The sequence below is a fragment of the Ornithorhynchus anatinus genome, chromosome 2, assembly GCF_004115215.2.
Source record: "Ornithorhynchus anatinus isolate Pmale09 chromosome 2, mOrnAna1.pri.v4, whole genome shotgun sequence".
In the NCBI taxonomy this organism is placed as follows: domain Eukaryota; kingdom Metazoa; phylum Chordata; class Mammalia; order Monotremata; family Ornithorhynchidae; genus Ornithorhynchus; species Ornithorhynchus anatinus.
In genome coordinates this window covers 162,112,911-162,137,227 of record NC_041729.1, presented here as the reverse complement: position 1 = coordinate 162,137,227, position 24,317 = coordinate 162,112,911, and the positions used below count along the sequence as shown (strand labels likewise).

Sequence of the window (24,317 nt, the reverse complement as noted above, 5' to 3'; positions counted from 1 at the left end):
GGTCCACACTCTATCCACTGGGCCATGCTGCTTCTCCTTATCCCAGTCAAAATTCAAGTGTCCAGTTTTATAATAGTAATAATTATAGTATTTGTTAAGCGCTTACTATGTGCAGAGCACTGTTCTAAGCGCTGGGGTAGATACAGGATACTCAGATTGTCCCACTTGGGGCTCACATTTTTTAATCCCCATTTTTGCAGATGAGGGAACTGAGGCTCAGAGAAGTGAAGTGACTTGCATAAGGTCACACAGCAGACAAGTGGCAGAGCCAGGCTTAGAACCCATGACCTCTGACTCCCCAGCCCGGGCTCTTTCCACCGAGCCATGCTGCTTCTCCGTTTTAACAATAGTTTTAACAATAGATATCTAAGTTTCACACGTCAAAATTAAAATGGCCACTGTCCATACCCAATTTTAAAAAAATAACTGGGAGTTCTGCCTTAAGACTAAGCAACAACTTAACTATAAATCAAGGGTTTTTTTCTCCTTATAACATTTTAAATGACAAGAACTTAACTGTCTTTTAGTTGTTTATCAGAGAAAAATACAACCTGAATCTAGGCAGTGATTAGTGCACTCTGACTTCAAACAACAGGCTCTGGTATCAAAGTCAATTATATTTGATAATGCTTTCTTCTGGAGTGTTTCGCTCACAGTAAAGAAATAGCATTGAGCCTTTTGGCTGGCCTCTTTATTAAGCTAGAACATCTTAACAGAGAAAGCAGAAAAATAGAGAAACACACCTTTGTGCATCTCTCCAAATTGATCCCACACAAAATCAATCCACCAGTGGTATTTATTGAGCACTCACGCCTATCCCGCCGTCGACCCACGGCCCACGTCCTCCCGCTGTCCCGGAATTACCTCCCTCCTCACCTCCGCCAAACTAACTCTCTTCCCCTCTTCAAAGCCCTACTGAGAGCTCACCTCCTCCAGGAGGCCTTCCAGACTAAGCTACCTCTTTTCCCTCTGCTCCCTCTCTGCTCCCCCTCTGCCCTCTGCTCCCTCCCCCATCCCCCCTTCACCTCCCCTCAGCTAAGCCTTTCCCTCTGCTCCTCCCCCTCCCCCTTTCCCTCCCCTCAGCACTGTGCTCATCTGTATATATTTTTATTACCCTATTTATTTTGTTAATGAAGTGTACATCCCCTTGATTCTATTTATCATGATTATGTTGTCTTGTTTTTGTCTGTCTGTCTCCCCCGATTAGACTGTGAGCCCGTCACTGGGCAGGGATGGTCTCTATCTGTTGCCGAATTGTCCATTCCAAGCGCTTAGTACAGTGCTCTGCACATAGTAAGCGCTCAATAAATACTACTGAATGAATGACTTTACTGTGTGCAGAATACTGCACTAAGCACTTAGGAGAATACAATAGAACAGAATTGGTCAAAATGTTCCCTACTTACAAAGAACTTGCAGCCTAGAGGGGGAGACAGACACTGACAGGCATTAGAGAAGCAGTGTGGCTTCATGGATGGAGCAGGGGCCTGGGAGTCAAAACGACGTGGGTTTTAATTCTGGCTCTACCCCTTGTCTGCTGTGAGACCTCGGGCAAGTCACTTAGCTTCTCTGTGGCTCAGTTACCGCATCTATAAAATGGGGATTAAGACTGTGAGCCCCGATGTGGGACAGGCACTGCGCCTCGGACCCCATTCCCTCTCACCTTCTTAAAACCGTCGCCCCTGCCCTCCTCCCTTCCTTAACTTCTATTTTTAACCACTCAATCTCCAAGGGCTCCTTCCCCTCTGCCTTCAAACATGCCCACGTCTCCCGCATCCTAAAAAAACCCGCTCTTGACCCCACTTCCCCCTCCAGTTATTGTCCTATCTCCCTACTACCCTTCCTTTCCAAAATCCTAGAACGAGTCGTCTACAATCGAGGCTTAGAATTCCTTAACTCCCATTCTCTCCTAGACCCCCTCCAATCTGGCTTCCGTCCCCTCCACTCTACCGAGACTGCTCTCTCTAAGGTCACCCATGACCTCCTTCTTGCCAAATCCAATGGCTCCTACTCCATTCTGATCCTCCTTGACCTCTCTGCTGCCTTTGACACTGTCAACCATCCCCTTCTCCTCCACACCTTATCTCACTTTGGCTTCACGGACTCCGTCCTCTCCCGGTTCTCCTCTAATCTCTCTGGCCGGTCCTTCTCGGTCTCCTTCGCGGGCGCCTCCTCCTCCTCCCATCCTTTAACTGTTGGAGTTCCTCAAGGGTCAGTTCTTGGCCCTCTTAATAATAATGTTGGTATTTGTTAAGCGCTTACTATGTGCAGAGCACTGTTCTAAGCGCTGGGGTAGACACAGGGGAAGCAAGTTGTCCCAAGTGGGGCTCACAGTCTTAATCCCCATTTTACAGATGAGGGAACTGAGGCACAGAGAAGTGAAGTGACTTGCCCACAGTCACACAGCTGCCAAGAGGCAGAGCTGGGATACGAACCCATGACCTCAGACTCCAAAGCCTGTGCTCTTTCCACTGAGCCACGCTGCCCTCTTCTGTTCTCCATTTACATTCACTCCCTTGGTGAACTCATTCACTCTCACAGCTTCGACTACCATCTCTATGCAGATGACACACAGATCTACATCTCTGTGCAGTCCTCTCCCCCTCCCTTCAGGCTCGCATCTCCTCCCGCCTCCGGGATGTCTCCACCTGGATGTCGGCCTGCCACCTAGAACTCAACATGAGCAAGACTGAGCTCCTCATCTTCCCTCCCAAACCCGGTCCTCTCCCAGACTTCCCTATCACCGTGGATGGCACGACCATCCTTCCCATCTCTCGGGCCCACGATCTCGGTGTCATCCTTGATTCGTCTCTCTCGTTCACCCCACACATCCTATCCGTTACCGAGACCTGCCGGTTTCAGCTTTACAATACCGCCAAGATCTGCCCTTTCCTCTCCACCCAAACGGCTACCTTACTGCTACGGGCTCTCGTTATATTCCGGCTAGACTACTGTGTCAGCCTTCTCTCTGATCTCCCTTCCTCCTCTCTTGCTCCACTCCGGTCTATTCTTCACTCTGCTGCCCGGCTCATCCTCCTGCAGAAATGCTCTGGTTGTGTATCAACCTCCGCTCCAAACAAAAACTCCTCACTCTAGACTTCGAGGCTCTACATCACCTTGCCCCTTCCTACCTCTCCTCCCTTCTCTCTTTCTACTGCCCACCCCGCACACTCCACTCCTCTGCTGCCCACCTCCTCGCCGTCCCCCGGTCTCGCCTATACCACCGTCGACCCCCGGGCCACGTCCCCCGGTCTCGCCTATACCACCGTCGACCCCCGGGCCACGTCCTCCCGCGGTCCTGGAATGCCCTCCCTCCTCACCTCAGACAATCTAATCTCTTCACCTCTTCAAATCCCTACTTAAAACTCACCTCCTCTGAGAGGCCTTCCCAGACTGAGCTCCCCCCTTTGTCCCTCTGCTCCCTCTACCCCCCCTTCATCTCTCTGCAGCTATACCCTCTTCTCCCCCCTTTTCTCTCTCCTCCTCCCCCCCTCCCCTCCCACCCCCTCAGCACTGTACTCGTCCGCTCGACTGTATATATCTTTATCACCCTATTTATTTTGTTTATTTTGTTTAATGAGATGTACATCACCCTGATTCTATTTATTTGCCTTTGTTTTTATGAGATGTTCTTCCCCTTGACTCTATTTATTGCCATTGTTCTTGTCTGCCTGTCTCCCCGATTAGACTGTAAGCCCGTCAAACGGCAGGGACTGTCTCTATCTGTTGCCGACTTGTATATTCCAAGCGCTTAGTACAGTGCTCTGCACATAGAAAGTGCTCAGTAAATACTATTGAATGAACAGGCACTTTCACCAACGTTATTTTCTTGTATTTACCCTTATACTTAGGACAGTGCCTGGCATAAAGCAAGCGCTTAATTCATTCAATAGTATTTACTGAGTGCTTACTGTGTGCAGAGCACTGTACTAATTGCTTGGAAAGTACAATTCAGCAATAGAGACAATCCATGCCTACAATGGGCTCACAGTCTAGAACGCGGGAGACAGTCATCTAAACAAGTAAACAGGCATCAGTAGCATCAATATAAATAAACAGAATTAGATATATATATATATATACACATATCATTAATATAATAAATGCAATGAATAAATACATTCGTAATTAATAAATACATTTAAAATGTTTCTATTGCACTCTTCCATATGCTTAGTATAGTCTTGGTGCAATAAGTGCTCGATAAATAACTCTGGTTGATTGATTTGACAAAATGTTAATAATAATAAAAATTCTGGTATTTGTTAAGGGCTTACTATGTGCCAGGCCCTGTACTAAGAGCTGGGATAGATACAAGCACTGTTACTTGGACACAGTCCCTGTCTCACGTGGAGCTCACAGTCTCAATCCCCATTTTCCAGATGCAGGAACTGGAGCCCAGAGAAGTGAAGTGACTTGCCCAAGGTCACATAGCCCGCAAATGGCTGAATGGGATTAGAACCCAGGTCCTTCTGACTCCCTGGCCTGTGCTTTATCCACTAGGCCAAGCTGTTTCCCACAATATCTGCCACAAAACTCCTCTAACAAAAACGCTTGCTCCAAGCAAACACATCCCCCATGTGACAGAATATTTCATTCATTCATTCATTCATACAATCGCATTTATTGAGCACTGTGTGCAGAGCACTGTAACAAGCGCTTGGGAGAGTAAAATATAACAGCAGACATTCCTACCCACAATGAGCTCACAGTCTGGGGGGGCAGACATTAATATAAATAAATAATTTATAAATAAATATTTAATGCCTCAATTTCTTCAGGCATTTGGCAGAAATAGCAATTTCCACCTTTAGAGAAGCAGTGTGGCTTAGTGGGAAGCACAAGGGTTTGGGAGTTAGAGGACAGGGGTTCTAATCCCAGCTCCACCACTTGTCCGCTATGTGACCTTGAGCAAGTCATTGAACTTCTCTGTGCCTCAGCTACCTCATCTGTAAAATGGGGATTAAGACTGGGAACCCCACGTGGGACAACCTGATTACCCTGTATCTACCCCAGTGCTTAGGACAGTGCTTGGCACATAGTAAGCGCTCAATAAATACTATTGAATGAATGAATGAATAGTAAGCACTTGACAAATACCATAATAGCAATATAATAATAATAATACCTCTCTATCTCTCCCATTATTGCAAATCAAGAGGGTTCCATATTCATTCATTCAATAGTATTTATTGAGTGCTTACTATGTGCAGAGCACTGTAATAAGTGCTTGGAATGGACAAATTGGCAACAGATGGAGACAGTCCCTGCCGTTTGACGGGCTTACAGTCTAATCGGGGGAGACGGGCAGACAAGAACAATGGCAATAAATAGAGTCGAGGGGAAGAACATCTCATAAAATCAATGGCAAATAAATAGAATCAGGGTGATGTACATCTCATTAAACAAAATAAATAGGGTGATGAAGATATATACAGTTGAGTGGACGAGTACAGTGCTGAGGAGAGGGGACGGGAGAGAGGGAGGAGGAGAAGGAAAGGGGGGAGAAGAGGGTTTAGCTGAGGAGAGGTGGGGGGGGTAGAGAGAGCAGAGGGAAAAAGGGGGGAGCTTAGTGTGGGAAGGCCTCTCGGAGGAGGTGAGCTTTAAGTAGGGTTTTGAAGAGGGGAAGAGAGTGAGTTTGGTGGAGGTGAGGAGGGAGGGCATTCCAGGACCGCGGCAGGACGTGGCCCAGGGGTCGACAGCGGGATAGGCGAGAACGGGGGACGGTGAGGAGGTGGGTGGTAAAGGAGCGGAGTGTGCAGGGTGCGCAGTGGAAAGAGAGAAGGGAGGAGAGGTAGGAGGGGGCGAGGGGATGGACAGCCTCGAAGCCTAGAGTGAGGAGTTTTTGTTTGGAGCGGAGGTCGATAGGCAACCCCTGGAGGTTTTTAAGAAGGGGAGTGCCAGGCCCAACGCGCTTCTGCAGGAGGATGAGCCGGGCAGCGGAGTGAAGAATAGACTGGAGCAGGGCGAGAGAGGAGGAAAGGAGATCAGAGAGAAGGCTGACACAGTAATCTAGCCGGAATATTACCAGAGCCTGTAGCAGTAAGGTAGCTGTTTGGGTGGAGAGGAAAGGGCAGATCTTGGCGATATTATATTCCATATGAGGTTCTTTCAGCTCCTCCCAACCAGAAGAGGATTTAAGGAATTGAAAATAATGAAAGACCAAAGCACAGTACCTGATGTCAATGGAGTTTCAGAGGGTGACGAGGCGCGGTCAGCATTTTCGTGGTTTTCTCCAAACTCTCTCTTGTAGATGGACAGCATGTACGAGATCCGATAGTCCAGCCTAACACTGAGGATGAACTACAAGATGGAAACAGAAAACCCGGTCAATCCTAGATTGCTCCGCGCTCAACATGGGCAGATAGTACCGTCCGTGGGGCTTTCTTCGGTGGACAAGGTTGAAAAATTATTTGTCAACATCTAATAATAATAACTCCGGCAGTTGTTAAGTGCTTACTACGTGCCAAGCACTGTTTTAAGCAATGGGGTGGCTACAAGCTAATCGGGTCAGATAAGATGTATTCCTGATGATGAGAAACAACCACTAGATTATATGGGAAGTTGCATGGCCTAGTGGATAGAGCCCAGGCCTGAAAGGCAGAAGGGCATGAGTTCTAATCCCGGCTCCGCCACTTGCCTGCTGTATGGCCTTGGGCAAGTCACTTGACTTCTCTGGTCCTCAGTTACCTCATCTGGAAAGTGGGGATTAAAAATGTGAGCCCTCTGCAAGAAGGACTGTGTCACACCTGATTGTATAATAATTATGGTATCTGTTAAGCACTTACTCTGTGCCAAGCACTGTTCTGAGTGCTGGGGTAGGTAGAAGGTAATCAGGTTGTCCCACATGGGGTTCACAGTCTTAATCCCCATTTTACAGATGAGGTCACTGAGGCACAGAGAAGTGAAGTGATTTGCCCAAATTCACAAAGCAGAGAAGCGGAGAAGCAGGGATTAGAACCCACATCCTCTGACTCCCAAGCCTGTGGTGTAACGAGTTGGGGAGGTTAGGGTTGAAATGACCTTCAAAAATCGTATAAGAAAAGAAATCAAGGACTTCTGTTCTAGACATATTAAAAGTCTTGTTATATTGAAGGCTTATTTGATGTCGGCAGATGCACCTGGATACTAAAATAGAGATGATTAAAGCCTAGAGGGAGTCACTCTTCAACTGTCCTTTTTTTAAATCTAACAGGTATACACACTGGTATATCCACCCCACTGCTTAGTACATTGGCTGGCACATAATAAGCACTTAATAAGCACCATAATTATTATTACTAATCATAATAATTATGATTTTACAGATGAAGGAACCGAAGGCCCAGAGAAGTGAAACGACTTGCTCAAGGTCCCAGAGCAGGCATGTGGCGGAGTTGGGATGAGAACCCATGTCCTCTTACTCCCAGGCCTGTACACTTCAGAACGTTCCTTTGCCCAGCCCAGATTTACAGAATTCCTTGATCAGTCACCAAAGAAAATTCTGGGCCTTTATAGGCAAGCAGGAGAACGGTGAAAAGGGAAGCAACGTGGCCTAATGGATAGACCTCGGGCCCGGGAGGCATAAGTCCTGGGTTCTAATCCCAGCTCCGCCACTTGCCTTCTGTGTGACCTTGAGCAAGTCACTACACTTCTCTGGGCTTCAGTTACCTCATCAGTAAAATGGGAATTGAGACTGCGACCCACAAGGGACAAGGGCTGAGTCCACCATAATTAGCTTCTATGGACCCCAGCGCCCACCCTCTAGAAGCAGTAGAAAAATACATGGCTTTGGAAGTCAGAGGGTTCTAATCCCAGCCCCGCCACTTGTCAGCTGTGTGACTTGGGCAAGACACTTCAATTCTCTGGGTCTCAGTTACCTCATCTGTAAAATGAGGATAAAGACTGTGAGCCCCACGTAGAACAACCTGATTACCTTGTATCTACCCCAGCGCTTAAAACAGTGCTTGGCACATAGTAAGCACTTAACAAATACCATTATTATTATTATTATTATCATTATTATTATTAAGCCACGCTGCTTCTCCCCTTGGTGAAGAGATTCCCGCCCTCTTCTTTTACCTGTAAAATTCCCGCTCGCTTTTTATACCTGTAAAATTTCGATGATTTTCAGTTTGGTGTCCATGACGGTGACGTCTTCGTTGTCGACGGGCACGGCCTGCTTGGTCGGGGGCGTGCCCGGCTGGACGTCGGGCACCGCCATCGGGAAGATGGACCCTCTGCTCAGCACCATCTGGGTCATCATCTCCCCAACCCCGTGGATGGTTCGCATCACGTTGTTTCCTGAAACGGCCAGAACCCCCGTCAACCCTCTCTCCGCACATGCCGAAGCTCCGTTACACACGTTTCCGGGCAGGGCTTCTTTGGAGGGGATCGATCCATCCATCCATCGGTGGTAATCATCGAGCGCTTATTGCGTGCAGAGCACTGGACTAAGCGCTTGGGAGAGGACAATCCAACAGAGTTGGTAGACACATTCCCTGCCCATAACGAGCTTCCGGTCCAACTGGGAATTAATAATAATAATAATGTTGGTATTTGTTAAGCGCTTACTATGTGCCGAGCACTGTTCTAAGCGCTGGGGTAGACACAGGGGAATCAGGTTGTCCCACGTGGGGCTCACAGTCTTAATCCCCATTTTACAGACGAGAGAACTGAGGCACAGAGAAGTTAAGTGACTTGCCCACAGTCACACAGCTGACAAGTGGCAGAGCTGGGATTCGAACTCATGAGCCCTGACTCCAAAGCCCGTGCTCTTTCCACTGAGCCACGCTGCTTCTATGAACAAATCATCATCAAGGGTACGTACTGAATGCTTATGTGCAGAGCACTGTACTAAGCGCTTGGGAGAGGACAATCCAACAATCAATCATATTCATTGAGCGCTTACTGTTTGCAGAGCACTAGACTAAGCACTTGGGAGAGGACAATCCAACAGAGTTGGTAGACACGTTCCCTGCCCACAATGAGCTTCCAGTCCAAATGGGGCTACAGACGTTACGTTAATAAGAACAAATCATCATCAAGGGTACGTACTGAGTGTTTACTATGTGCAGAGCTCTACACTAAGCACTTGGGAGAGGACAATCCAACAGAATTGATAAACACATTCCCTGCCCACAACGTGCGTCCGTTCTAGATGGGAAGACAGACATTAATTGGAATAAATCAATATCAATGGCATTGAGTGCTTACTGTGTGCAGAGCACTCTACTAAGCACTTGGGAGAGTACAATATAATAATAAACAGACACGTTCCCTGTCCAAAGAGCAATCTAGATGGAGAGACGGACATTAACATAAATAAATCATCATCAACGGTATAATTGAGAGCTTACTATGTGCAGAGCACTGTACTAAGAGCTCAGGAGAGCCCAATCCAACAGTTGCCAGACACATTCTGTGCCCACAAGGAGCTTCCAGTCTAGAAGACTCCTGAGATATAAGTTATTAATGATTATAATAATTATTGTGGTATTTAAGCGCTTACTATGTGCCAGGCACCCTACTAAGCTCTGGAACAGATACTAGGGGTCCCTGTCCCACACTGGGCTCATAGTCTTAATCCCCATTTTACAAATGAGGTAACTGAGGCCCAGAAAAGTAAAGTGACTTGCCCAAGGTCACACAGCAGACAAGCGGCAGAGCTAGGATTAGAACCCAAGTCTTTCTGCCTCCCAGGACCAGGCGCTCTCCACTTAGCCACGCTGCCATGACCTCCTTCTTGCCAAATCCAATGGCTCCTACTCCATTCTAATCCTCCTTGACCTCTCTGCTGCCTTTGACACCGTCGACCATCCCCTCCTCCTCCATACCTTATCTCACCTTGGCTTCACGGACTCCGTCCTCTCCCGGTTCTCCTCTTACCTCTCTGGCCGGTCATTCTCGGTCTCCGCTGGAGCCTCCTCCCCGTCCCATCCTTTAACTGTCGAGTTCCTCAAGGGTCAGTTCTCGGCCCTCTTCTGTTCTCCATTTACACTCACTCCCTCGGTGAACTCATTCGCTCTCACGGCTTTGACTACCATCTCTACGCAGATGACACGCAGATCTACATCTCCGCCCCTGTCCTCTCCCCCTCCCTTCGGGCTCGCATCTCCTCCCACCTCCGGGACGTCTCCACCTAGATGTCGGCCCGCCACCTAAAACTCGACGTGAGTGAGACTGAGCTCCTCATCTTCCCTCCCAAACCCGGTCCTCTCCCGGACTTCTCTATCACCGTGGATGGCATGACCATCCTTCCCGTCTCTCGGGCCCGCGATCTCGGTGTCATCCTTGACTCGTCTCTCTCGTTCACCCCACACATCCTATCCATTACCGAGACCCGCCGGTCTCACCTTTACAATATCGCTAAGATCCGCCCTTTCCTCTCCACCCAGACGGCTACCTTACTGCTACGGGCTCTCGTTATAACCCGGCTAGACTACTGTGTCAGCCTTCTCTCTGACCTCCCTTCCTCCTCTCTCGCCCCGCTCCGGTCTATTCTTCACTCCGCCGCCCGGCTCATCTTCCCGCAGAAACGATCTGGGCCTGTCACTCCCCTTCTTAAACAACTCCAGTGGTTGCCTATCGACCTCCGCTCCAAACAAAAACTCCTCACTCTAGGCTTCGAGGCTCTCCGTCACCTTGCCCTTTCCTACCTCTCCTCCCTTCTCTCTTTCTACCGCCCACCCCGCACGCTCTGCTCCTCCGCCGCCCACCTCCTCACCGTCCCTCGGTCTCGCCCATCCCGCCGTCGACCCCCGGGCCACGTCCTCCCGCGGTCCCGGAACGCCCTCCCTCCTCACCTCCGCCAAACTGATTCTCTTCCCCTCTTCAAAACCCTACTTAAAACTCACCTCCTCCAAGAGGCCTTCCCAGACTGAGCTCCTCTTCTCCCTCTACTCCCTGACACTTGCCAGGGTCGCACAGTAGACAGTACAGAGCACTCAAGAAATACTACTGATTGACTGGTTGATAAGAAATTCCCCCTTCAGGTCACTGTTCCATTTCCTGGGTTATTTTGCAAAATACAGCATCAGCAATATACCTATAAGTCCCCTCATCTAAGAGCACGGGCTTGGGAGTCAGTGGACGTAGGTTCTAATCCCGACTCCGCCACTTGTCTACTGTGCGACCCTGGCAAGTCACTTAATTTCTCTGTGCCTCAGTTACCTCATCTGTAAAATGGGGATGAAGACTGTGAGCCTTACATGGGATAACCTGATTACCCGTATCTACCCCAGTGCTTAGAACAGTGCTTGGCACATAGTGAGCACTTAACAAATACCATAATTATCATTATTATTATTATTATTATTATTATTAAAAGGGCATTTATTTGAGGCCACGTATGAGACTGCCTCCACAGGTAGTGAGCTGTTTCTGTGGTCGTCTTCACTCTGCACTGGTCTCCCCCAAGCAATTAGTTCAATGTCCTGCACACATGAAGTACTCAATAAACACCATATACTGATCAACAGACCTATTATGGGCCCCCAGAGTGTTTTTGACTTACTCAGAATTGCCCAGAGAGATCATCATTTACTCACCAAGTGCATTTTCTAAGCATCACTCTATGCCGTGAGTTTTCTTAAACAAACACTCTGTCATCAAAATTATTATTATTGTTATTATTATATCTGTTAAGTGCTAACTATGAAGAGCCTGGAAAAAGTCATGAAATGTGCTGATGTAATAACTGCCACAAAAATACAAATTGTCACCTCTATGGTGTTTCCAGTGACAGTGTATGGATCCAAAAGCTGAACGGTGAAAAAAGAGGCTAGAAAGAACATCGATTCTTGTGAAATGTGGTGTTGGAGAAGGCTTTTGTTAATACCGTGGACTGCCCGAAAAACAAACAAATGGATTTTGGAACAAATTAAAACAAAGTGGTCTTTGGAAGACCAAATGACTCATCTTAGATGAGCATATTTTGGACACATAATCAGGAGGACGGATTCTCTGGAGAAGACACTAATGCTAGGAAAAGTCCAGGGAAAAGGTGGAAGAGGCAGGCCGGCAGCTAGATGGACAGAGACCATAACATCGATAAGAGAAGAACCAGGGCTCATGAGTTCGAATCCCAGCTCTGCCACTTGTCAGCTGTGTGACTGTGGGCAAGTCACTTAACTTCTCTGTGCCTCAGTTCTCTCATCTGTAAAATGGGGATTAAGACTGTGAGCCCCACGTGGGACAACCTGATTCCCCTGTGTCTACCCCAGCGCTTAGAACAGTGCTCGGCACATAGTAAGCGCTTAACAAATACCAACATTATTATTATTATTAGAAAGGTTGCAGACTATGGCAGAGGACAGGACGTTCTGGAGAAAGTATATCCGTGGAGTCGCTACGAATCAGAAACGACTTGATGGCACTTAATAATAATAATACACTAAGTGCCAAGCACAGTTCTAGGCACTGAGATAGACACAAGGTAATCAGTTTGGACACAACCCCTGTCCCCAAATGGGGCTGACAGTCTACGTGGGAGAGCGAAGGACTGAATCCCCATTTTATAGACGTGGAAACTGAGGCCCAGAGAAGTGAAGTGGCTTGACCAAGGTCACACAGCAGACAAGTGGTGGAGGTGGGATTAGAACCCAGGTCCTCTCACTCCCAGGGTCTTGCTCTTTCCAGTAGACCATACCATTGACTTTTGAGGAGAAGAGGGATTCCAGACCAGGGGAACAGCGTAAGCAAGCTCATCTCTCTCCCTCAACCTACATATCCAGTCTGTCATCAAATCCTGTTAGTTCGACCTCTACAACACCTCTACAATCAGCCCCCTCCTGTCTATCCAAAATGTCACCACGTTGGTCCAAGTACTTATGCTATCCCACCTCAACTTCCGGATCAGTCTCTTCACTGACCTCTGTGCTCCAACTAGACTGAAAGCTCCTTAAGTCCAAGCACCATGTTTAAAGACTCAGAGGACCTGGGTTCTAATCCCAGCTCCACCACTTGTCTGCTGTGTGATCTTGGGCAAATTATCTAACTTCTCTGTGGTTCAGTGACCTCATCTGTAAAATGGAGATTAAGATTGTGAGCCCCACGCGGATATGGACTGTGTCCATTCTGACTAGCTTGTATCTACCCCAGAGTAGTTTCGTACAGTGCTTGGGACGTACTAACAGATACCATACAAAAATTATTATATCGTTCTCTTCCAAATGCTTAACAAATACCATAAAAAACTGTCATACTGCCCTCTTCCAAGCACTTAACAAATGCCATAAAAAAACTATCATAGTGTTCTGTCCCAAGAGCTTTGTAGAAAAGCAGCATGGCTCAGTGGAAAGAGCCCAAGCTTGGGAGTCAGAGGTTGCGGGTTCTAATTGCTGCTCTGCCACTTGTCAGCTGTGTGGTCTTGGACAAGTCACTTAACTTCTCTGTGCCTCGGTGACCTCATCTGTAAAATGGGGGTGAAGACTGTGATTACCTTGTATGTACCCCAGCACTTAGACCAGCTTGGCACACAGTAAGCGCTTAACAAATACCCACATTATCATTATTATCATTATTATTATCACGGTGCTCTGCGAGTAGTAAGTGCTCAATTAATACCATTGATTAATTAATTGACTGATTGATAAATGGGAGAGATAAGTGCGAGGAAGAGCTGGCTTAGTAACAATAATAGACAAGGAAAAAGAACATCACATGGAGGCTGGAATACTCTTAGGGAAACTATGAAAACCAACACACAGATGCACTCACGCACAGCACACGCACACACACCCACACACGTATACACAGCAGTGAAGGTCATCATTAAGGTCATCTCCTCCACACAACTCACCACCGTCTTGAAATTTGCTCAGTCTCTCAAGGTACGGTGACATGGGACCATGGACGATATCTAGAATGGCCAGAAGGGTTCTTGTGAGCCTCAGCAGCTCGCTGAAACTGTAAAATCCAAAGTAAATAAGATGCCGAGCCAGGTGCACCACCTAAAGAGAGGGGGAATGGGAGAAAGAAACGGGGTGGGGGGGGGGGGGAAGAAAGGAGAGAAGTTCAATAAATCTACCATCCGTGAAGTCAGTGTATATCTCTTTCATTTCAAAGTTGATCAAATACTGTTAACCATCTTGAACTCCAACAAGATGGTCCATTTTCTGAATGATTTATTGAATAAATCCATCGATGGTATATACTGAGAACTTACTATGTACAGAGCACTGTGCTAAGCACTTGGGAGAGTACACTGATTTCTTGGGCCAGGGACTTTGCCTGATGGGAGTATAATAACAGTAATAATAATAATTATGGTTTTTAAGCTGTTAGTACATAATAATAATAATAATAACGGTATTTTCTAAGCACTTACTGTGTGCCAAACACAGAGCGTTGGATGTTAAGCCCTGCCCAAAATGCTGATGCAGATTCATTCATTCAGTAGTATTTATTGAGCGCTTACTATGTGCAGAGCACTGTACTAAGCGCTTGGAATGTACAAATCGGTGACAGATAGAGACAGTACCTGCCCTTTGACGGGCTTACAGTCTAATCAATACAACTTATCAGGTCAGACCCAGTCCCCGTCCCACATGGGGCTCCCAATCTCAACAGGAGGGAGACCAGGTATTGAATCCCCATTTTACAGTTGAGGAAACTGAGGCCCAGAGAAGTGACATAACTTGCCCAAAGTCACATAATGGACAAATGGCAGAGCTAGGATTAGAACTCAGATCTTAATAATAATAATAACTGTGGTATTTATTAAGTGCTTACTATCTACCATTCATTCATTCAATAGTATTTATTGAGCGCTTACTATGTGCAGAGCACTGTACTAAGCCCTTGGAATGAACAAATCGGCAACAGGTAGAGACGGTCCCTGCCCTTTGACGGGTTTACAGTCTAATCGGGGGAGACAGGCAGACGAGAACAATGGCAATAAATAGAGTCGAGGGGAAGAACATCTCGTAATAACAATGGCAACTAAATAGAATCAAGGCGATGTACATTTCATTAACAAAATAAATAGGGTACTGAAACTATATACAATCGAGCGGACGAGTACAATGCTGAGGGGATGGGAAGGGAGAGGGGGAGGAGCAGAGGGAGATGGGGGGAAAAGAGGGTTAAGCTGTGGAGAGGCGAAGGGGGTGGCAGTAGAGGGAGTAGAGGGAGAAGAGGAGCTCAATCTGGGAAGGCCTCTTGGAGGAGGTGATTTTTAAGTAGGGTTTTGAAGAGGGAAAGAGAATCAGTTTGGCGGAGGTGAGGAGGGAGGGCGTTCCGGGACCGCGGGAGGACGTGACCCAGGGGTCGACGGTGGGATGGGCGAGACCGAGGGACGGTGAGGAGGTGGGCAGCGGAGGAGCGGAGCGTGCAGGGTGGGCGGTAGAAAGAGAGAAGGGAGGAGAGGTAGGAAGGGGCAAGGTGATGGAGAGCCTCGAAGCCTAGAGTGAGGAGTTTCTGTTTGGAGCGGAGGTCGATAGGCAACCACTGGAGGTGTTTCAGAAGGGGAGTGACACGCCCAGAGCGTTTCTGCAGGAAGATGAGCCGGGCAGCGGAGTGAAGAATAGACCGGAGCGAGGACAGACGGGAGGAAGGGAGATCAGAGAGCAGGCTGACACAATAATCCAGCCAGGATATTACGAGAGCCCGTAACAGTAAGATAGCCGTCTGGGTGGAGAGGAAAGGGCAGATCTTGGCGATATTATAAAGGTGAGACCGGCAGGTTTCGGTGACGGATCGGATGTGTGGGGTGAACGAGAGAGACGAGTCAAAGATGACACCGAGGTTGCGGGCCCGAGAGACGGGAAGGATGGTCATGCCATCCACAGTGATAGGGAAGTCTGGGAGAGGACAGGGTTTGGGAGGGAAGATGAGGAGCTCAGTCTTGCTCATGTTGAGTTTTAGGTGGCGGGCCGACAACTGCCAGACACTGTACTAAGCACTGGGGTAGAAACAAGCAAATCAGGTTGGACACAGCCCCGTCCTGCATAGGGCTCACAGTCTTAATCCCGATTTTACAGATAAGTGAGGCACAGAGAAGTGAAGTGACTTGCCCAAGGTCACACAGAAGACAAGTAACAGAGCCGGGATTAGAAGCCGTGACCTTCTGACTCCTGGGCCCATGCTCCTTCCACTAGGCCAGGGATGTTCAATCTATCCCGTGCTTAGCCCGGCACTCGTAAGATGGCAAGCAATTACCAGTGGTTAGTGGTTAGAGTCTGGGCCTGGGAGTCAGAAGGTCATGGCTTCTAATCCCAGCTCCGCCACTTGTCTGCTGTGTGACCTTGGCCAAGTCACTTCACTTCTCTGGACCTCAATTAACTCATCTGCAAAATGGGGATTGAGACTGCGAGCCCAAGGGGCCAGGGACTGTGTCCAGACTGATTTGCTTGTATCCACTCCAGTGTTTAGTACAGTGCCTGGCACGTAATAAGCACTTAGCAAATACCACAATTGTTATTATCATTACTACTATTCCACTTGTCACCTGGGTGGCCTTGGGCAAGTCACTTCACTTCTCTGGGCCTCAGTTCCCTCATCTGCAAAATGGGGATTCAATCCCTGTTCTCCCTCTTTTTTTTCGGGCAGTCCAGGAAGAGGCAGACCAGCAGTTAGGTGGACAGAGACCACAACCAAGATATCGGAAGAACCGTTAGCAAGATTATGGATTACGGCAGAGGACAGGGCGTTCTGGAGCAAACAGATCCATGGAGTCACTAAGAATCGGAAACGACTCGACGGCACTTGATAATTATAATCTCCCTCTTACTTAGACGGTGAGCCCCATGTGGGAGCTGAGTGTTGTGTAACTGACTCAGAGCTTACTACAGTGCTCAGCACATAGTAAGTGCTTCACAAAAACCACAACTACGTAACAATAATGATACTATTTATTATCATTATCATTGTTGCTATCATCTTCCCGGCCACTCTGAACCCCATGGAGGTTTCCCAGGATTCCCTCACCAGGTTGAGATTGCCCTTCTGTTGCTACTCAGAACCAGAAAATAATAATAATAATAATTGTATTTGTTAAGTGCTTATTATATGCCTACATTATGCTACACACTAAGTAGAGTCAGTACAGTGAGATGAGACACAGCTTATGTCCCTCATCGGACTCACAGTCTAAGGGGAGAGAGAACAGATATTGAATCTCCATTTTACAGAGCAAGGAATGGAGGTACAGAAAAGGTAAGGGACTTGCCCAAGGTCTCTCAGCAGGAAGTTATGGAGCCACTATTCAAGGCCAGGTCTCCTGACTCTATCAGTCAATAGTATTTATCCATCGATTACTGTGTGCCGAGCAGTGTACTATCTCTGGCCTATCTCGCTGCTGACCCCTAGCCAAAATCCTGCCTCTGGCCTGGAATGCCCTCCCTCCTCAAATCTGACAAACTAATAATAATAATGTTGGTATTTGTTAAGCACTTACTATGTGCAGAGCACTGTTCTAAGCGCTGGGGTAGACACAGGGGAATCAGATTGTCCCACGTGGGGCTCACAGTCTTAATCCCCATTTTACAGATGGGGTAACCGAGGCACAGAGAAGTTAAGTGACTTGCCCACAGTCACCCAGCTGACAAGTGGCAGAGCTGGGATTCGAACCCATGACCTCTGACTCCCAAGCCCATGCTCTTTCCACTGAGCCAAGCTGCTTCTCTAATGCCAACCTTCTCAGTCCTCCATCTTGCCTGTCTCTCTGCTGACCCCTCACCCACATCCTGCCTCTGTCCTGGAACGCCGTCCTTCCTCAAATCCCACAGATAATTCCTCTCCCCCCTTCAAAGCCTTATTGGAGGCCCATCTCCTCCAGGAGGCCTTCCCCTACTAAGGCCCCCTTTCCTCTTCTCCCACTCCCTTCTGCATCTCCCTGACTCGCTCTCTTTATTCAACCCCCTCCCAGTCCCACACCGCTTACGTCCATATCTTCATTTATTTATTTCTACTAATGTCCTTCTCCCCCTCTAGACTTGTTGTGGGCAAGGAATGTGTCTGTTCATTGTTATGTTGTACTCTCCCAAATTGTTATACAATGCTCTGCACACAGAAAGCACTCAAAAAATAATACTGACTAAGGCTGACACTCCTAAGTCTGCCCAGGAGCCGAGACCAGCCTGCCCCTTGCTCCAATAGACTTAAAGGCAGCTTGGTCTATGTCACATCTATACTAATACACAGAGAAGCAGTGTGGTCCAGTGGCTAGAGCCCGGGTCTGGGAGTTAGCAGGACTTGGGTTTTAATCCCAGCTCTGCCACTCTGACTGCTGTGTGACCTTGGGAATGTCAGTTCACTTCTCTGTGCCTCAGTTCCCTCATCTGTAAAATGGGGATTGAGACCGTAAGCCCCATGCGGGACAATCTGATTACTTGCATCTATCCCATTGCTTAGTGCATGGCACATAGGAAGTTCTTAATAAATACCATTATTATTATTATTATTTTGTGGGACACAGACTGTGTCCAATCTGATTAGCTCATATATATCCCAGCATTTAGTAAAGTGCCTGGCACATAGTAAGAGCTTAACAAATACCATTTTTCAAAAAAAAAAGGAAAAGAAGGAGGATGTTGACAATTGAAAGGGTTCAGGTTGAGGAACCCCTAGTCTGGGACTTGCACTTTTAAGATGAGATGGAAGACAAACAATAGGGCCCAGGCCTGGGTGTCAGAGGACCTGGGTTCTCATCCTGGCTCCACCACTTATCTGCTCTGTGACCTTGTGCAGGTCACTTCACTTTTCTGGGCCTCAGTTCCTTCATCTGTACAATGGGAATTTAGACTGTGAGCCCCATGTGGGACATGGGCCTTGTCCAACCTGATTATTTTGTATCTACCCATTGCTTACTACAGTGCTTGGCACTGAGTATTTATTTATTTATATTAATGTCTGTCTCCCCCTCTAGACTGTGAGCTCTCTGTGGGCAGGAATGTGTCTGTTTTCCGTTATATTGTCCTCTCCCAAGCACTTAGTAGAGTGCTTTGCATAGAGTAAGTGCTCAATACATACGATTGAATGAATGAGTGAATGAATAAGTAAGCGCTTAATAAACACCACTATTATTATTAATGAACCATTCCAAAATGAAACTTTTCTCATCGAAGTAAAACATCCCTTGCCAAAAGGATGCTGGCTTTCTTTTTGCACTGGGAAAATCTGAAGGGGTTAAAGAGGAAATGGGAGGCCTCACCTCAAATGTAAGTTTGTTTTTCTCTTTGTCACCAAAAGGAAATGGCTGATTGACAACTTCTTTCAAGTACTCCTCCACAAACTCCATGGTCAGCGCAAACTTGCTCTTCATGTCATTTCTGGAGGAATCGGTAATGGAATCGTACCTGCAAAGCAGAGAGGATAGGCAAAATGGAATGAAGCAGAGAGGCCTAGTGGAAAGAGCCCAGGCCCGAGAGTCACAGAGGACCTGGGTTCTAAACCTGTCTCTGCCCTTTGTCTGCTGTGAGAATTGGGACAGATCACTTAATTTCTCTGGGCCTCATCTGTAAAATGGCGATTCAATCCCTGTTCTCCCTCCTGTTTTAATAATGTTGGTATTTGTTAAGTGCTTACTATATGCAGAGCACTGTTCAAAGTGCTGGGGTAGATACAGGGTCATCAGGTTGTCCCACGTGAGGCTCACAGTTAATCCCCTTTTTACAGATGAGGTAACTGAGGCACAGAGAAGTTAAGTGACTTGCCCACAGTCACACAGCTGACAAGTGGCAGAGTCGTAATTCGAACCCATGACCTCTGATTCCAAAGCCCGGGCTCTTTCCACTAAGCGGCACCTGATCATGCTGTCTATCCCAGCCCTTAGTACAGTGCTTTGCAAATACAAAAACCCCAAGTATTTCTTGGGTTCTACTAACAGCTCCCTTTTATAATGTAGCCATGAGCTCCCAAGTCTGCCCTCTGAAGAAAATCAATTTTGGAGAGCAGAATGTAAAATCCAACATCAGTCCTGAGAAGTAATTTTGAAGTGAAGCGCTTAGTACAGCTCTCTGCACACAGTAGGCGCTCGATCATTACGATCAAATGAAGTGAATTTAATGACCAGCAGGTAACGGTTCTTCCTTCATTTCCCCTCTGATCTCCTAAAGTATAACACCTAGAAATGTCTATTACTCATAAAATGATCACTCAATCAGAGGTATTTATTGAGTGCATAGTGTGCAGAGCACTGTATTAAGCACTTGGCAGAGTACAGTATAGCCGAGCTGTTGGACATGTGCCCTGCCCACGATGGGCTTCCACTCTAGAAGTGACTCCGTTCTGTTTTCAGGATCGTGTCAACCAACGATGCTACTTGCTGAGCACTTACCGAGTATGAAGTCTGCAATGACAGAAGGCTACTTCATTCATTCATTCATTCAATGGTATTTATTGAGCGCTTACTGAATACAGAGCACTGTACTAAGCGCCTGGGAAGCACAATTCAGCAACAAATACAGACAATCCCTGCCCACAACGCGCTCACTCTTCATACTCTCCCCAACACTTAGTACAGTGCTCCGTACACAGTGAGCGCTCAATACCATCGATTGATGGAATAATTGAGCAGGATCTAGAAAAGTTCTCTGCCCTCCACCTAACGATTACCAGGAGAGAGAATCCAAAATGAGGAAGGAGGAAGAAAAAGATTAGAAGGAGAGAATCAAAAAGTTACCTTGAAAATAGGGGACTGAATAATTGAACATGCAAATAAAAATACCTGTAAGTGCTCAGGGTAGGAATAAAATATATTAAGATTAATAAAGGTCTGGGCTCACCGAAGACATTCCCACTCTCGTCTGGTTCACTGAAACTGCGGTTCCTGGTTGTGATTTTGAGCCCGACTGTTCCAGGAAGAGGCCCTCTTTGGACTCAATCAATCAACGGTGTTTCTAGAGCGCTTACTATGAGCAGAGCCCCATACTAATAATTGTGGTATTTGTTAAGCGCTTATTTTGTCCCAGGCACTGTGCTAAGCGCTGGGGTGGATACAAGCAAATGGGGTTAGACACAGTCCCTGTCCCACATAGGGCTCAAGGTCTTCATCCCTGTTTTCCAGATTAAGGAACTGAGGCACAGAGAAGTGAAGTGAGGTGACTTTCCCAAGGTGATGATGATGACAGTTTTAGTTAAGCACTTACTATGTGCCAAGCACTGTTTTAAGTGCTGGGGTAGATACAAAGTTGTCGGGTTGTCCCACATGGGGCTCACAGTCTTAATCCCCATTTTACAGATGAGGGACCTGAGGCACAGAGAGGTAAAGTGACTTGCCCAAAGTCACACAGCAGACAAGTGGCAGAGCGGAATTAGAACCCGGGACCTTTGGACTCCCCGGCCCGGGTTCTCTCCATTAGGTCATGCTGCTTCTCTAACAGTAATGATGATGGTATTCGTTATATGCTTATTATGTGTCAAACACTGTTCTAAGTGCTGGAGTAGATTCATTCAATAGTATTTATTGAGCGCTTACTATGTGCAGAGCACTGTACTAAGCACTTGGAATGTACAATTCGGCAACAGATAGAGACAATCCCTGCCCAATGACGGGCTCACTCCAAGGTAATCAAGTTGGAGATAGTCCACACCCCACATGGGCCTCGCATCGTTAATCCCCATTTCACAGATGAGGGAACTGAGGTAAAATTAAGTGACTTGCCCAAGGTCACACACACATAAGGGTCGGGGCAGGGATTGGAACTCTGGTCCTTATGACTCCCAGGCTTGTGTTCGACCCAGTAGGCCAAATGGAGTGTACAATCCAATACAATTAGCAGACAGGTTCCCTGCCCATAAAAGCTGTCCAGAAGGGGATTCAGACATTAATAGAATTTTTTTAAGGTATTTGGTAAGTGCTTATTATGAGCCAGGCACTGTACAAATTAATTGTGGGATTTGTTAAGGGATGTGTCAAGCACTGTTCTGCATGCTGGGGTGGATAGCCAGCTAATCAGGTAGGACACAGTCCCTGACCCACATAGGGCTCACAGTCTTACAGATGAGGTAACTGAGGTCCAGAGATTAATAACAATAATAAAAATAATAATAATAATTGTGGTATTTGTTAAGCATTTTTAAGTGTCTGTCAAGGCACTAAGCTCTGGGGTGGATACAAGCAAATTGGGTTGGACACAGTCCCTGTCCCACATGGGGCTCATAGTCTCAACCTCCTTTTGACACATGAGGTATCTGAGGGACAGAGAAGTGAAGTGATTTGCCCAAGATCACACAGCAGACAAGTAGCAGAGGCAAGATTAGAACCCATGACTGCCTGACTCTCAGGCCCATGCTCTATCCACTAGGCCATACTGCTTATTCATTTATTTATTTGTTTGTTTGTTTGTTTGTTTGTCCCAATTCTGCTCCTTATCAGCTTTGTGACCGTGGGCAAGTCACTTCACTTCTCTGTGCCTCAGTTACCTCATCTGTAAAATGGGGATGACTGTGAGCCTCACGTGGGACAATCTCATTCCCCTGTATCTACCCCAGCGCTTAGAACAGTGCTCTGCACGTAGTAAGTGCTTAACAAATACCAACATTATTATTATTTATATGAATAAATCAGTAATTTACCATACATAGTTTAAAGATGCAAACGTAAGTAATAACAGTTATATTAATTAATAATTAAGGTATTTGTTAAGCACTTAACTAAGCAAATCAGGTTGGACTCAGTTTCTGGCCCATGTGGGGCTCACAGTCTCAATCCTTATTTTACAGATAAAGAAATTGAGGTCCAGAAGTGAGGTGACTTGCCCAAGGTCACCCAGCAGACAAGTGGCGGAGCCAGGATTAGAACCCATGACCTTCTGACTACCAGGCCCGAGGCTCTAGCCACTCCACCGTGTCGGGATTGGGCGTGGGGTGGATATCCAATGTCCACAGGTCACAGATCCAAGCCAGAGAAGCAGTCCTCTAGACTATAAACTCGTCGCAGGCAGGGAAACTGTCCGTTTCTTGCTCTTTTATAATAATAATGTTGGTATTTGTTAAGCGCTTACTATGTGCAGAACACTGTTCTAAGCACTGGGGTAGATACAGGGTCATCGGGTTGTCCCACGTGAGGCTCACAGTTAATCCCCATTTTACAGATGAGGTAACTGAGGCACAGAGAAGTCAAGTGACTTGCCCACAGTCACACAGCTGACAAGTGGCAGAGCCGGAATTCGAACCCATGACCTCTGACTCCCAAGCCCGGGCTCTTTCCACTGAGCCACGCTGCTTCTCATATTCTCTCAAGCGCTCAGTAGAGTGCTCTGCGCACCGAAAGCGCTCGGGACATAGGACCGAACGAAAGGAAAAGAGGGGCCGAGCGGGGAAGACTCACTCGTGGATGGTGATTTTGGTGGGAATCTCAGTCCACAGGCGGGCGTATCGCACGGGCACCACGGACTCCTGGGGATCTCGGTCGATGTGCATGTGCAGCATCAGGCGGCAGAAGGAGGCGCGCAGATCGAACGGCAGGCTCTCGTCCGCCACGCAGCGCAGGAGCAGGTCCACGGACAGCTGGCTGGAGATCTGGTCGATGGCCAGGTACTGCCGGTCCAGGCACATTCTCGCAAACAGATTTAACTGATACCTTAAAAACAAACGGCGGATTGTTTTGGACCCGTTAATAATAACGATGATCAGAACTGCGGTACTCGTTCAGCGCTTAAATATGTGGAGCGCTTAGAGAAGCGACGTGGCTTAGTGGCAAGAGAAAGGGCTTGGGAGTCAGAGGACGTGGGTTCTATTCATTCATTCATTCAACAGTATTTATTGAGCGCTCACTATGTGCAGAGCACTGGACTAAGCGCTTGGAATGGACAATTCGGCAACAGATAGAGACAATCGCTGCCCAGTGACGGGCTCACAGTCTAATCGGGGGAGACAGACGGCAGAGCGAAACAGAACGAACAGCTCCGCCTCCTGTCTGCTGTGGGACCCTGGGCAAGCCGCTTCACTTCTCTGGGCCTCAGTTACCTCATCTCTAAAATGGGGATGAAGACTGTGAGCCCCACGTGGGACAACCCGATTACCCTGCATCTACCTCAGTGCTTAGAAAAGTGCTTGGCACATAGTAAGCCCTTAACAAATACTATCACTACTATTATTGTTACGATGTGCCGAGCACTGTTCTAAGCCCTGCGGTAGAGAGAAGCAGTGTGGCTTGTGGAAAGAGCCTGGGCTTGGGAGTCAGAGGACATGGGTTCTAATCCTGGGGAAGCAGCGTGGCTCAGCGGAAAGAGCCTGGGCTTCGGAGTCAGAGGTCATGGGTTCGACTTCCAGCTCTGCCACTTGTCAGCTGTGTGACTGTGGGCAAGTCACTTAACTTCTCTGTGCCTCAGTTACCTCATCTGTAAAATGGGGATTAACTGTGAGCCTCACGTGGGACAACCTGATTACCCTGT

General features: G+C 47.4%; 1 protein-coding gene across 1 annotated transcript in view; it reads right to left on the bottom strand.

Annotated features, from left to right (window-relative positions):
* Positions 1 to 24,317, bottom strand: part of ITPR2 (inositol 1,4,5-trisphosphate receptor type 2) — a 428,831-nt gene that overhangs the window by 251,228 nt on the left and 153,286 nt on the right. Inside the window, exons 19-23 of the mRNA XM_029057432.2 lie at positions 23,252 to 23,503; positions 19,133 to 19,277; positions 13,781 to 13,931; positions 8,090 to 8,283; positions 6,177 to 6,303 (exon numbers count right to left, since the gene is read on the bottom strand). Coding sequence (XP_028913265.1) covers positions 6,177 to 6,303; positions 8,090 to 8,283; positions 13,781 to 13,931; positions 19,133 to 19,277; positions 23,252 to 23,503 — 869 coding nt within the window. The remainder of the gene's footprint in view (positions 1 to 6,176; positions 6,304 to 8,089; positions 8,284 to 13,780; positions 13,932 to 19,132; positions 19,278 to 23,251; positions 23,504 to 24,317) is intronic.